Source organism: Salvia hispanica, chromosome 1 (genome assembly GCF_029641045.1).
Source record: "Salvia hispanica isolate PSC_SH4W2 chromosome 1, Shi_PSC_v1, whole genome shotgun sequence".
Lineage (NCBI taxonomy): Eukaryota > Viridiplantae > Streptophyta > Magnoliopsida > Lamiales > Lamiaceae > Salvia > Salvia hispanica.
Window position 1 is genome coordinate 37,061,287 of NC_142692.1, and position 14,499 is coordinate 37,075,785.

At 41.1% G+C, this 14,499-nt stretch overlaps 2 protein-coding genes across 3 annotated transcripts; both read right to left on the minus strand.

The window, feature by feature from the left end:
* Positions 1 to 241: 241 nt before the first annotated feature.
* On the minus strand, positions 242 to 8,359 carry LOC125221739 (mediator of RNA polymerase II transcription subunit 33A-like). Its single transcript, XM_048123961.2, has 12 exons — positions 7,831 to 8,359; positions 7,485 to 7,595; positions 6,702 to 7,049; positions 6,203 to 6,519; positions 6,026 to 6,117; positions 4,900 to 5,260; positions 4,235 to 4,445; positions 3,757 to 3,871; positions 3,357 to 3,518; positions 2,509 to 3,160; positions 1,839 to 2,045; positions 242 to 1,511 (listed from the first exon to the last, which is right to left on the minus strand). The coding sequence occupies exons 1-12, from the start codon at positions 8,127 to 8,129 to the stop codon at positions 388 to 390; spliced, it is 3,999 nt and encodes a 1,332-aa protein (XP_047979918.1). The 5' UTR covers positions 8,130 to 8,359; the 3' UTR covers positions 242 to 387.
* Positions 8,360 to 11,882: 3,523 nt separating this feature from the next.
* Positions 11,883 to 14,067, minus strand: LOC125219620 (Exonuclease family protein). Of its 2 annotated transcripts, none has more exons than XM_089058349.1 (7): positions 13,947 to 14,067; positions 13,392 to 13,543; positions 13,183 to 13,316; positions 12,886 to 13,100; positions 12,601 to 12,807; positions 12,404 to 12,484; positions 11,883 to 12,199 (listed from the first exon to the last, which is right to left on the minus strand). In XM_089058349.1, the coding sequence occupies exons 1-7, from the start codon at positions 14,000 to 14,002 to the stop codon at positions 11,965 to 11,967; spliced, it is 1,080 nt and encodes a 359-aa protein (XP_088914475.1). In that variant the 5' UTR covers positions 14,003 to 14,067; the 3' UTR covers positions 11,883 to 11,964. The 2 variants fall into 2 exon arrangements, with proteins under 2 accessions (XP_088914475.1, XP_047977598.1); XM_048121641.2 differs by lacking the exon at positions 13,947 to 14,067 and adding an exon at positions 13,656 to 13,912.
* Between the last annotated feature and the right edge of the window lie 432 nt (positions 14,068 to 14,499).

Genomic DNA, 14,499 nt, shown 5'->3' on the forward strand with positions numbered 1-14,499 from the left:
GGAAGTGTGAGTTGGCGCCTACCACTTGCAAAATTCCCTCCAAATTGAAAATTTGAAAACAGGAAGGAATTCCCTTTGATTTCCCCCCAAAAGAAACCGAGCTTTTAATGGTAGTATAGATTTACTTATTTTTCTTAGACAAATAGATGAATAACTATGAGTTCTTATTGAAATTGGCTTGAATCTCCATTTTAAATGCTCCACATTTTACTCTTGTATTGAAAAACCACAACAGTTGAAATTCAAGTAAAAGTTAGTCCATTCCAATTGCCAATCTTTATGATATATAGTTGCTAAAATCATCTGAATTATACATAATATATCTAAGAGAAAGTCCATTTTTTATATACATACTAAAAATATTTCTCGCTAATCATCTACCAAAATTCATATTCCTGTTTCTACTATCATTTCTGCAGCAGCACCCATTGCACCAAACCCACTTATCCCAAGAAGAGCCAACGCCAGTTCCTCCTCATTCCACTGCTTCAGCCCCTTGCTCACCCTCTTCAGAACCTCCACGTCGACTTCGAGCATCCACGCGGGCGTACAGCTCACCATCAAACTCAGATACCCTGTCACGTACGCCCTCCACGTGGCCTTGTTGCACCCGAGCGATATCTTCCCATCGAGGGCGCTCGCGACAAACTCCAAGTGCTTCTGGAGAACCTTGGGTCGTCGTTTGGACGCAACCGACACTGAGTCAGCCCCCCACGCGAATATCCCAGAGTATACGGTGAAGTAGGCGAGGGCGTACCCAGCCAGCATCGCGCCCATACCTCCTCCTGAATCCTGTCCGTTGGGGTCAGAGCCGTGGAGGGATATGAACCACGACGGGAGTATCTCTTTGAATAGCGCCTGCACCGAGCTTAATCCACCGGTGAGCCAGACTAAGGAAGCCCCGAGTGAGGCTGCGAGCTTCACCTGACTCATTGCAGCAGAGAGCGAAACCTGGCCGTACATTGTGCTGAACTTTGTCTTCTTCAGCTTCTCCATTTTCTCCGGGGGTAACCCGCTGTTCACGATATCTTTAACAGTGTGCATTAAGAGAGAGACGATTTCTTCTATCATGAGCATGATGTTTCTGACAGCTCGGTGAACTCTCAAGTAGAGTATTCCGGGGGCTACAGCAGAAAGGCCTCCAGAGAAATTGGAACCGAAGCCGTGGCCCAGAAGAGCACCCACGCCACCCTTGCTTGCAACGGAGGAAGAGTTTGAACCAAGGGCTGCAGCAAAGCAGACCCTGAGGAGTTGAACTATGGCATCACGATTGTGGTGGAACACAGTTTGGGATGCGGAGAAAATAAGAAAGTCGCTCCACCGTTTTACTTTTTGAGCCCATAAAGAAGCTATTATTGGCATACATGGCCATGGACAACTTATGCCAAGACTACTTAAGGCTGGACCGACCATATTTAGAAGGCGCTCAGAACCTCTGTCGAGTTTGTATGTTATTGTGAGGCTCACCAGAGCTGCCAAGGGTAATGGAAGTGTGAGCATAGAGCTTCCCCCTGCAAAGAAGATACTTGTTAGCATAATGTTGAACCAGCGATCAATAGTCACGGGAGTCGCATTTTCTGCAGCACTAGAAAGTTCCAATGTTTTTTCCAGAAGACATGCCTCTACCCCAACAAAATCTCCCTATATTATCTAAATTAACTTTATCATAGTACATAATAATTATATTTTGGATCAAATTCAATTTAATTATGCAAAAAGATATACAGTGAACTCTAGAGAAAAGAAAACTAAGATGCAATAGGCTGTGTAAGGCAGCTACAACGGGTCTACTAGAGGTTATTATAGACAATATAAGACCAGCACTAAAAAAGACATACCGTCAGAAAGATCTGGGACATTGACACCAGTTGCAGCCAATATTTTATGTATTTGCTGTTCAACCATGGCTAAATTTGCAGCAGGGCTTGGCCAGTCGGTTCCATTCATAAAAGCAGGCTTCCAAAGACCCCGAGTCACTTCTGCTGACAAGTAACTTACAATAGTGGCCAAAGATGCAGGAAGAAAATCAGCAAGATCTTTGAGACCTGAGACGAAAAACAATGGTATCACTCTGTCATGTTGATGCACAAATGGAAGGAACAGAACTGACAGCGTGCAACTAACAATGGATGTACAGATGCAACAGGACCAATGCCTTTACAAACCACATTCATTCATTTTCTACTTTTGATTTATGCAGTTTTGAGAATCTAAAACTGAATGGTACGTGACTGATAGTCATAGATTACAATCTAAGATATAATACTAGCTGATTGGTAAGATTATAGTTGATGATTAAATCAGATAAAGTCATGGGTGATTTTGTTGGCAGGTACAAAGAATTTAAGAAACTGGGCAAAATCGGTATTTTCTCTTGTACAGTGCAAGCAAATGGAGTTCATAAGCAGAAAAAAGTATTTCTGGAGTAACAGAATTTTACATTAAACAAATCTATCTTCCCAAAATAGTAAATACCAAGTACATATAATTGTAAAAATTTTAACTAACCGGTGGTCAATTCACGAGGTGATAGTCTCCCGTGGGCACAGGCTGTAAGGGCAGCATCCAGGGCAAAAGGAACAGCCTCTAGAATATCCCAAGCAGGTAGCTTAAGACGGAGAAAGTGATCATCAGACCCAGATGCAGATGAGGCGCTGCTTCCAGAAGTTGTTGAAGCCAGGGGTTGACCTCTGTTAATTTTTCTGAACATCATGTTTAGGAGAGCCTCCACAATCTCATGGACAGGATTTCCTGGTACTAGACCAGAAAGAATAGAAACAATACATTCCTGGTGTTTTCTGTACCAGCGCTTCAATTTTGGAAAAGAATCAATGAATACGGGTCCTTTCGGAGAAAATCTCGATGGCCTATTTGTTTTATTTTTATTTTTTGGTGAATTCTCATATGAAGCTAACTGGGAATTATGCACCAATAGGAGGTATTCTGGAGTTAAATGAGATCCTACTGGCGTAACGTCCCCCATTACATGTTCCAGAGGCGGCTGATCAAATCTCCACAACTTCAGCAGCAGAGTAAATGCATTTGAAAATACAACATGAGAGGAAATTTCCTCGCCTGTGCTAAGACTCCAGGACATAGTGGGTGCATAAGAACCGAAGACCTCACAAATTGGCATCAAGGCAGCAGCAAGTTGAGGAACCTGAATAATTTTTTCAGTACAATGTTGGAGCATATTAGTCACAAAAACATTAAGAAATTTGACTTGGCTTCAACAAAACCTTATTGCTCTGTTCTACTCCCTCTTGATGTTATTCTTTTTTTCTTTTTTTTTAATCATGGTATTCAACTTCAAGAAAATGAAATTAAAGACAGAAGATTGACATAGCTGGACCTACCAAGCCATGCGAGGAAAATATCTGAATGCAATCAACAGATGATACTCCAACAAGAATAACATTCATAAATGGAGCATAACCTATCAAATGGCTTTCACATCCAGAAAAATCTGTAGGGAGAGCAGGCGAGAGCAATCTTGTGATTAGAAGGCCTGTATGTTCCTGTAAGCATATACACACAGCTTATCTTCAGAAAAGAGAGAAAGAGAGGGGCGGGGGGGGGGGGGGGGGGAACTACTCTGCTTTAAAATAATGACCTATGCCTTCTTCATATGCTGTCTCCTCTATTTTTAGGTTCAGGGAATTAGCAATCAACCAACATAAACTGAAGGTGGGAAATATTGCAGAGACATGTAATCAGTAGTACTTATTTCCATCAGCAAATTCAAAAATGTATTACCTGTATGCTCCAACCACGAGTAAGAGAAGCCCCACAGAATATTGTAGCAGCGGAAATCTTCTCATCATCTGTGCCACTGACAGCAATCTCATACAACCGCTCCAACTCTGCTAAGCTTATATTGATCCACAAGCTCAAACTCAGTTTTCTTACTAACAGAATATATAGAAGTAAACACTAAAATACAACCCTATATATGCATCTTACTATTATTGGCCACCAACCAACTGAAGCTCGGAATATATGAGTCAGTTGCTTATGAAATAAGGATATTTAGTTAAACAGATGATAATAGTCACATCACCATGCCAAATGAAGCAATAATTTAATAGATCAAATTTTAAAATATACAGCCTTGTTAGCAACATTAGCTGCCAAACTGATAAAAGGATTATAATTTCAGTCACTTCGCATCTAAGTAGCACGTACACGAGTTATGAAAGAGATTAAACTTTTCAAAATCATAAGTAGCACCTACCTAGTTGCTGGAGTTGACACCAATGCACTGACCATTGGAGGAGTTAAAGGTGACCCTTTCATGAAAGATGACCATCCAGGCACTTGCCCGGAAATGTTTCGAGGAATTTGGCTGCAGCAACCTTTTACATATCCAGGCCACATATATGCTGATGTGTCCAACACATTTCTAGCAATGAAAGATTCAACAATAAGATGCCTGAGATTACCAGCTGCATGTGATTAAAAACAGATCAGCGGGGCCACTTTCAACCATTAACAGGAACATGGAAGAGCAGGAAAGATGCAGAGGTTATGCATAGAATGATACCTGGGGAAAGAGCTAACACAGACATATGTAGATATGGGCATATAAAAATGAAAAACATAAATAACGTAAATGAGGCCCAATCTTTGAGCCAGAAGGAAGAAGCAATGATGAAGCAAATTCACTTTTCATATCACAAGAAATAGTGTTATCTGTAATAATTACTTAAGACAATTGAAGCTCAAAATCAGAAAGCAAATAAAACAATCTCAGGTAAAGGAAATCCCAGACAAACTATAACAAATGGTAATTTTGTAAACATAAATTCCTGATGTTCGTGATGAAACACACGTAACAAAAATAAAATGAGATAGGTTATTACTTAAAAATTAAAAGCAGAGGCTATACAAGATACTCACAACAATTCAAGGGTACGTCATTCAAGCTCATGCCACTAAGATGGCCACTGCCAACAGACATGCCTGAAAGGAACAACATTGCTTTTGCAGCAGCTTGATTGGCCAAAGAACTAACAGGTGGTGGTGCAGTCAACAACCCTTCAAAGTCATCCAACCGCTGAAGGCTTGAAATTAAGTCTTGTCGGCGCTTTCCCACCTGTTCAATATTTTTTCTCTGACTGACGGAGCATTGCTCAGCTTCACTGTTCAACTCATTTCCGTCCTCTTCAATAATATTAACAACTGAAAGTATGGCAATGGACAATAACATGCACAAACAAGTATCAAGACGAGGAACAGGACCCTCACTTGAATTCCTCTCCTGTGAAGGTAAGATACAGAGGAAAGTTTTCAACACATTTTTTAATTTCTTACAAATGTAAAGATTCCACATGTCAATTCTACCAAACTAATTAACAATGGCAACATCCACCAACATGCAATTTACCAGGTGAATACTATCAGCAGCTTCATGCAGAGAATTTAGGCAAAATATTTTAGATTGAATAGTTCAAATAGTTTTTTATTTCTTTTCCAGTTGAAGAAAAAACTATCAAATTTATAAGAATGTATCAAGATCAAAGAGCTAACAAAAACTCATATGCCAAAGGTCTTACTCCCTCCGTCCTCTAAATATAGGAAATTTTGAAAGGGTGCAGGTTTCAATGCAAAATTGGGAAAGTAAGAGAGAGATAGAAAGAAAAGTGTGTTAGTGGAAAATGGATCCCACCTCAATAGAGAGAAAGAAATTTCCTTAAATAGAAAGTTTCAATTTTTAGGGGATGGACCAAAAAGGAAAGAGTTTCTGTTTTTAGGGGATGGAGGGAGTACTTAGTAAGTGAGGAAAATCATATGCTAACACATTAAGTGAGCATTGTGTTTTTCTTTGTTCAAAGGAATTAATAGTCAATAATATCCAGTGAGTACTTGATCATATTTCAACATGATTAAGTAGGTAGTATTATCAGGTATGCTTCAATTAATGATCAGTTGATCAAGCAGAGAAACAAAAACACTGCCTTAATTTAAGATTTGATTATACTAAGAAAAAATTAATGCATTTCATGTATGTTGAATTAGCACCCACCCTCTGGACAAGACGTAGAGCTGCAGTCCACAAACCAAGAAACGCCTCTTGCCAAGTGGTCTCATTTAAAGCCTGCAGACCCTTCACCAAACCTGCCATACCATTTCAGTGTTGAGAAATATATATATACGAAATATAGGCTTGAAAACTTGTAATTGTATTTGTAGGTAAATGTACCAGCAAGAGTTTCAACAGCACTGGTAGCTCTGACTTGTAATCCATCCATTGTATCTTCTAAATAAAGATCTATGGGAAGCCAAAGTGCAGAACGAACTGTAGCATGACACTGGCTGGCAGACGACATAGGAGAAATAGCTGTCACTGCATGAAGTTGTTTCTGTGAGTTTGTTTTGCATTCACGTGACAGAACTTGGCGGGCAGCAGATGTCAACTGCAAGAGTGCCTCTGGGGATATATTTTTCGAGTTTCTTAGAGAACCAGACTTTGCAGCCAGCAGTCTTAAATGGTCGATGAAGCATTCCCAATGCGCTGGCCTAAAAGTAAAAGGAGGTGAATGTTTCAGATCCTGCATACAATCCCAAAGGAAAGAAGTCCGACAGCTATAGTTGCCAAACTATATACCGTAAATGGAAAAGTATTCACTGTTCTGTCATCTACTCAATGCAAAAGATATTCCACAATTTTACCAATAAAGCCAAAATGAAAAGAAGCTTACATGTTTCGACGGGCCAAGTAGAGAATCCTAGAAGTTGTTTTATCACGAAAAAACTCCCCAAGCATTTCAACGGCCATAATAGTATTTATCTTACTCAATGCTTCCTGGCGTTCCATTCTTTTCCCATCAAAATTATCAAGATGGTCAATGTCCATGTCTTGACTCCTAACTGGCCACCTTGATTTCTTTTCAGCTGTGAATTCTAACAGACCTTCATCATCAAGTGAAGCATCAAGTAGCTCCCATACAATAGAGAACACGAATATAACAATGAGAATCCCGGGTTCGGAGGATTGAACACCAAATATTTGGTAAAACTGGAGAACATCATTGATAGATTCCATTATCCTGAAATTCAGTGGTTCCAATTATCAATTGGAGTAACAGAAACTGGATCTTGTCTGATGCCAAAAGATCAAGAAATTCAACAGAAATTAGGAGCTCACAAATTCGCTAGCAAGTATGTCCCAAGCAAATATATACGGATAATGAAAGTATGAAACAGCTCAAATAATCAGTAACACCCAAGTCTATTACTATGATTTATAGCTCACGGAACCTAAACTGAACTTCAAGTTAAACACAGCAATTTTTCTAACACATACATATCTTTTGGCCACATTAGGTAATATCGTATCATTCTGCTAAGCAATACCACAGATGGTGGCAGAGGATAGGAAATCTAAGAGTTCAAAATCAACACTATACATTACTTTGATAGTATAGCAAAAGATTAGTCAAATTTGAAACCCGGACACACAGCATAAAGCAATAATATTATACTTCTGATAGTTAGGACCATTGATCAGCGACAGCAATGAGAATGCATATCTCTTAAGAAGCTCCATATACAATCTGTATGCCACCGGGTACCTCCTTCGACTCGGTATTACCCTGCAGAACATTACTCTGGTCAGCACTCTTAGCTTCCCTCCACTTTTCTTTGCAATATAAGTAATACTATTCTGGTTCAAATAAGAGCACTACTACACTAAGATGCCCAAGAATTAAGCTGTAAACAGATCAATCTAGCTTAACAGTCATACCTAGAAGAGAAATCATGCCCGATACAAATACACATCATAATTCAACCAGAGAAACGCAAATTATGAACAAAATTGACACTAACCTAGTGGAAAGAAGTGCGAGAACGAGCATGGGTGGGACGATGCGAATAGTCAGCGCTTTCTCGAGGAATTTCCAGGCAATCGGGTGGTTATTCGACCAGCAAATGTGAGAAACGAGAAGCTCCGCGAGCTCGACGGAGGGCATGGAGACTCCGGCGGTGGTGAGGCTCGCGGAGAGCTGCATGGCCCACATGAGGGGATCGGTGGCCCTCTCCTGCGCGGACTTGGTCAGCTCCAGCACGCCGTCCCAGAGGCGCTGCTTCGCCGCCTCCTCGTCCTCCCCCGCCGCCGCCGCCGCCATGTGATCTCGAATTGACGAATTCTAGCACCGGAGCAGCGGAAAATTAGGGCATGGAATTGGGGATTTCCGGCTACGCGTTTCAGTGTGTGAATGCAAATTTGAACAGAAGAAACAATAGAGGGAGAAGAAGTAATCACAGTAGTCAATTTTGTGGGGCACTAAAATATTAGCTCTTCCGAAGCTTCTATTGATCTAACACTTGATCCACGTCGAAATAAATACGGTGAACGAGGCTAGTTGTTATATGTATCTTTGTCATGAGATCAAGCATCGAGTTCTATTAGCTTTAGTTATAGAGACTCAGTCTAATCTAATCTAATCATTAAATCGAACGTTAACATGTCTCATATGAATGGAGTGTGTTTGTGTTCGGAAACTTGTAATGGTAAAGATTAACTAAGTTCCGAAAATGCCTGAATTAAATTAATTCGAGATTAATTTTGTCACATAGAAATGTCAAAATGCTTAAATGAGATTAAGCATCAAACTTAAACACAAATATATTGAGTGATTGGTTGATAGTATCATGTGTTCGGTTATTCAAGAGTAAATTGTTCCAAACTTCTCAATATTAAATTAGCTCATAGTTACACAATAGATATAATGAGAATAAAATATAGGAAGAAACATGTGATTTCTTGAAATTATTTCAATATGCAATGAGTGAAGATATATTGTCATACAAAGACTCATAAGTCATGTTTAATAAGTGTCATGACTAAATATCAAATCGTATAATCAAACAACGGTCATAAAACTTAAATTTATTAGATCGGTCAAATCGAACATTATGTTATGTCTTCTTATACCGGGATATTTAAATTCTTAGTCAATAATTTAATTTAAGAAAATCATATTTTATTCATTAGAAGACGAAGTATGACATGTTTAGAATCCCAGCATGTTTTAAAATATACTAGTATGTTTTGAAATATATTCTAAACATGAATTGAGTTTTAACTTTTGACTAAACCATATCACTTATCAAATTCCAAACATGGATTTGTGGAACGATACGTGAACGTGACATTGTATAAAATTGACTTTTATTTATATCAAGGGCATAAAATAAAACTTCCATTTTCGTGTCAATAATGGTTCAATTGAAAATTTCCAACCTCACAAGTATGGAAATAAATAAGTTCGCGAGACCGTGTCATAAAAGCTGTCCTTCTTGACTTAAGAGCATCTCCAATGGTCGGCTAGCGACCGGCTAGCCGATTTGCGGCGCTGGCCGATCGGCTAGCAGAACCATGGCTAGCAGAACCATTGGAGGCGGCCAGCGGGCGACCGGCGAAAATTTCGGCGTGGACTAGCCGAACGCGCGTCGCTAGCCGAAGCGCTGGCCGCCATTGTGGTGGCCCGATCGGCCAGCGACGATTTTTTATTTTTTTTAAAACCTATATAAACGCGATTTTAGTCTCATTTTCATTTGCACCACTTGTTTTAACGAGTTTTCTCTCTCTCTAACTTTCTGTACAAGAGCATCATCGAGCGATGGATCACAACAACGAGTTCAGTCCAGCGACGAGTGGATCTCAGACTCCCACGGTACCAGTGGGATCTGGATGGGCGGGCAGATGGGCCCAGGGTTTAACGTCCCCTGGAATCAGCTGATGGGGATGATGGCCGGAGCGCCAGGGGGTGGGAACCAGGGGGGGATGCCGTGGGATATGCCGGGCGGCGGACAGGCCAGCGGCGGGCAGGGGTGGGGAGGTATGCCCCAGATGCAGCAGATGATGCAGCAGATGATGGGTATGCATCCCGGGATGTAGGGGTCACCGAGGGGGGACACGATCTATCGTCCCTCTCTGGATTTTTTGACGGCTTCGTCTCACACGTCGAACCCAGTGGAGACGCAGTTCACTGGCGATGACCTTTTGTCATTCCATGACATGGGGATCGATCTCGGCGATCCGGACACTCCCGTTCCAGCGGGGCGGGCCGCGGCGAAGAAGAAGAAGAAGACGAGGGGGAAGGCCAAGGCAGTCGGCGAGTCGTCGCAGCCCGTTGTTGACGACACCCCCGGCCGGAGGATGAGTACGCCGGGGTGGCCAGGGGGTGGTTGGAGGTGTGCGACGATCCGCTGGTTGCGAACAACCAGCGGGTCGTCAACATGTGGGCGAAGATTAGAGCTGCCTACAGGAGGCACTGCCCGCACGGGAAGGACTTCAGCGGGGAGGAGGTCCGGAAGGGGTGGGAGCGCATCAGGGCCGCGGTCGGCCGTTTTTCGGCGTTGTACGCCAACGCCCTCCGTCAGCTCACTAGTGGGCAGAATGAGGAGGACGCCCGGAGGATAGCCGAGAGTCAGTTCCCCTTGGCGGGGAAGTACAAGGAGTTCCACTTCTGGGAGTGCTATGAGTTGTTGAAGGACTCCGAGAAGTTTCGTGCGGGGTGCGACACTGGGTGGCCGAAGAAGCAGAGGCTGAACTATACCGGCGACAGCGGCAGCAGCGGCGGATCCCACGACCTCCCCCCCGGATACTGAGGAGTTTCCATCCCCTCCTTCATTTGCTGGTCGCCCTCGCCGGTTGGACAGAAGCGGGCGCAACGGGCTGCGAGGGGAGGATCCCCCCTATCGCCCCGCGAGGTCTAGTCCTCCGCCCTCCCACCCGCCCCACTCGAGTACACTCTCCATTCGCGTAACAAAACGCGGGATCAGATGTACAAGGTCTTCCAAGATTGGAGGACCGCCACTGACCCCACGGAGAAGATGTTTCTTCACTCGATGCTCGAGAGCATGCGGATTAATTTGGATGTCGCGAGGGCACGGCTAGGGGGTTCCGACGTGGGCTCAGATACCACGGGTGGCGGCAGCGGCGGCGGCGAAGGCGAGGACGGCGGCGACGGCGATGAGGAGTAGAGAGTGGCGGGGCTCGTGCGTGGAAGCCCTTTTTTAAAAAAAAAAATCATGTACTTTTTTTTTAAAATCTTTGTACTTTTTTTTGAATGGAATGGATTAATTTTCCCGTATATATGTCGTAAATTTAATTCCGTAATTTAATCGTAATTTTAATTCCGTAAATATAGTATATTTTGAATTATTTTTATTGCGGCTGGCCTATGGCTGGCCTAAATCTGATGTGGCAGGTAGATTTTTAGTGCTGCTGACGTAGCAGGGAGAGAGAGTGGCTGGCCTATGGCTGGCTTATTTGCATTGGAGATGCTCTAATGGAATTTGAGACGCAATAAGTTAAAATTCATGTAATATTTCGTAATATAATCAAATAAATTCCAAAATCATAGTAAAAAAAAGGTTAGATGTGAGAATTTTTATTACGGTACTATATATTATTGAAAGTAAAATTAAGTTATCAATTTCTCACTTTTAGTATATCGTCGTGCCAGGTTAGTACCGTAGTCGCGTTGCTACAGTATCATGACAACACCAATCAGATCGTGTCACTAACAAGTTCGTGTCATGTGAGACCATGTTAGGATTTGAATGTAGCATGTCGAATTAATGTTGTGTTCGGGATTTATTATTCGAGTTTGACTTTAACAAGTTGAATTGTCATAAAGTCAATCATATAACAATCCAACTAGCACGATCTGCCAAGCGCCAACCATAACAATATTCATAAGCCAAAAAGGAAAACTTGTGTAAAACTCATCTAAGTCCAATAGACTCACTTGATAGTCAAATATATCTCAAATTATCACTATTTTTATGATTTTATCCCAAATTATTGAATTTGACCAAATATATCTAAACTCTGCAAATCTATCACCAAATCATGAACTAAACATGGATTTATGTAAAAGAAATATTTTAATTTTTTAGCACCAAAATATTCAAATATTCATCTGAAAGATATGGTGGACATACTATCAACTAATCCAAACACCAACACTTATAATTAGATTTTGAGACATCAAAGAGCTCGTTTGATGACATACCCTCAATCTCCTTGTACGTCAATGAGTCATAACCCTTCGTAAGCTTTCGACAAGTAGCTAAAAGCTCGTTTGCTTTTGTTTGGTGTTTCTGGGAGCGAAGTCTCGTATATAATCTCATCGCGGATACACAATTTTGATACGGATCGTGCATCTCCGACTGCATATGGTACCTGAAAATATACTAGAGCCAAGCATGAGCTTTGTGGTTAAAAACGAGGCCCTCGTGCAGAATCCAGACGATATCAAGCCATGTAGCGAAGGAGCAATCGAGAAATTTATGTTCTAAATAGTCAAGGAGCATTTACAAGTAACTAGACAATTTCTTGACATTTGCAGAGAAAGGCCAATATGAGTCAAGAGAAAAGAGAACTTGCCCGAGATAGGTGTTGGCTAGGTATTTAAGCGAGTGGCTCACGAGATTCGTCTTCATTAAAGGAGGGTACTTCGCCGTATCTCTGCAGGTGACAGATTGAGAAGCAAATAAGCAAAAGAAGTCTAGCTCAGCAGAAACTACCCATAAAATTCATTGGCAGTTCATGAAAGTGGAAATTCCAGCACACAGTGACTTCACCTAAGCAAATGATCGGGATAATGCGTGCTTAGGCAATACAAGTCACGTTCAAGTTCATGACCTACAAGAACCCGGGCCTTTCCACCACTCAAGCGCAATATCCCAATTGATTCTCCATTGTGCAGAATATGCAGAATCTTATCCCGCACTTCCTCTAGCGGCATGGCATCTTTTAGATGGTCCTCCGTAATCCCAGTGACCTCATACCTAAAGCGAGACTTCTGTTTAGAACGAAGAGTAGCTGATTTAAACAGGAAAACACAAGATAGTAGGATACCTAATTACCTATAATTAGTAATAGGAATTTGCGGAAGAACGTATGCGTGGAAAATCAGTTTCTCCCCCTCGTTGACAAGGCATACCCTCACACATACATCAAGTGTTCCATCACTTCCACCACCAGCCATTGCACAATCAATAGCAACAGCCTCAGGGCGGCTTCCACGCTCGTTTTCAATGATTAGTGGAGGATCATAGATTTGAGATTCTGCGCTAGGCCCCTGCTAACAAGGCAAGAACTTCCTAGTAGGAAAATGTTTAGCATTGTAATTATAGTACGAAAGCAGAGCATCACTAACTCACCAAGGGAGTAGGGGCCCGTAGGCGACATACTTGCTCGTGTTCAATTAGAAAAACTGAGCTTTCGAAAATTCTCATACAGAGGTCACAACCTCTTTCAGAGAAAACTTCGGAGCAATTCCTTTTTGACAGTGCGCCTAAATGGAAACGAGCATCAAAACCAATCTTGACCATATAATGCAATTATGATCATAATGTGTAAGTAAATTCACCAGTTGTGTGCTCCTTCAGTGATTCGAATGATTTGCAGTGCTTTTGGCATACGCCGCACTTTGGCTGGTGAGCCGAGTGATACGAGATCTTCATATGCTCGATAAGATGTTCCCTTTTCTTGTACTGCTTGAAACATGCTGCGCATCTATGCCTAAAATCAAACCAAAATCCAAATGGTAGGTTGCTTCAAAACATCAATCAATCAACAGAATATAAAGGAACAACTCGCAAAGACAAAAACTGCATCCACAAATTAGAATTACTCTTCCGAAATTTGATTAAAGGTTGAATTGGCCATTTGATCATAATCACAACATTTCAAATCCACAAAACAGCTCCCTAACAAAGACATCAACAAAAACTGAGCTGGTAATAGCCATTGGCAACAAGAGAGAAATCACTCAAACTACCAGAATCAGCTAGTGAGTAATGTTATAGTCAAATTAAGCAGTGTGATCATCGCTGCACATTTTTTCAAGCAATTTTTACAGTATTGCGGTGCAACTTTCCGATAAACAAGCTGAATTTTTAAAAAAATTTGATAGAAATCGTACCTCTTCGACGACATCGCAAGGGTTTTGTGAGGATTATGGATAGAATTAGAATCCATGGAAATGAATAATTTGAACACGTGGAAACGATGGCACTCTTTTCGGCTTTTCGCTGATTTGGATGCAAAATAATTTCGAAAATAAATCTAAAATCAAATGAAGGTTTGTTTTTTTAAGTGATTTATAAAATTAATTGTGTTTAAGTTTGCGTTTAAATTTCTGTATCTTAGTTAAATTTTGCCTTTATACACCAACTTTGCTACTAATTTGTTTTGAATTTAAATTTAATTAAATTATTAACTTGATGACTTGCTTATGTGACATAATCGGACGTCAATCAAAAAATGTTACTCCATCAAGTACCGGTAGTAAAGACAACATTATATTATATTGAAATTTATAATTTCATATGTTGAATTATGATATACCCCATATTAAAATGTATCAAGATGAAAAGTGAAAATAAGAAACAAGATACAAGGAAGTACAACAAATGAAATCATTAAATTTAGTAGTATAACACGCTATCATTTCGCTACTTGCAATGTGACATCAC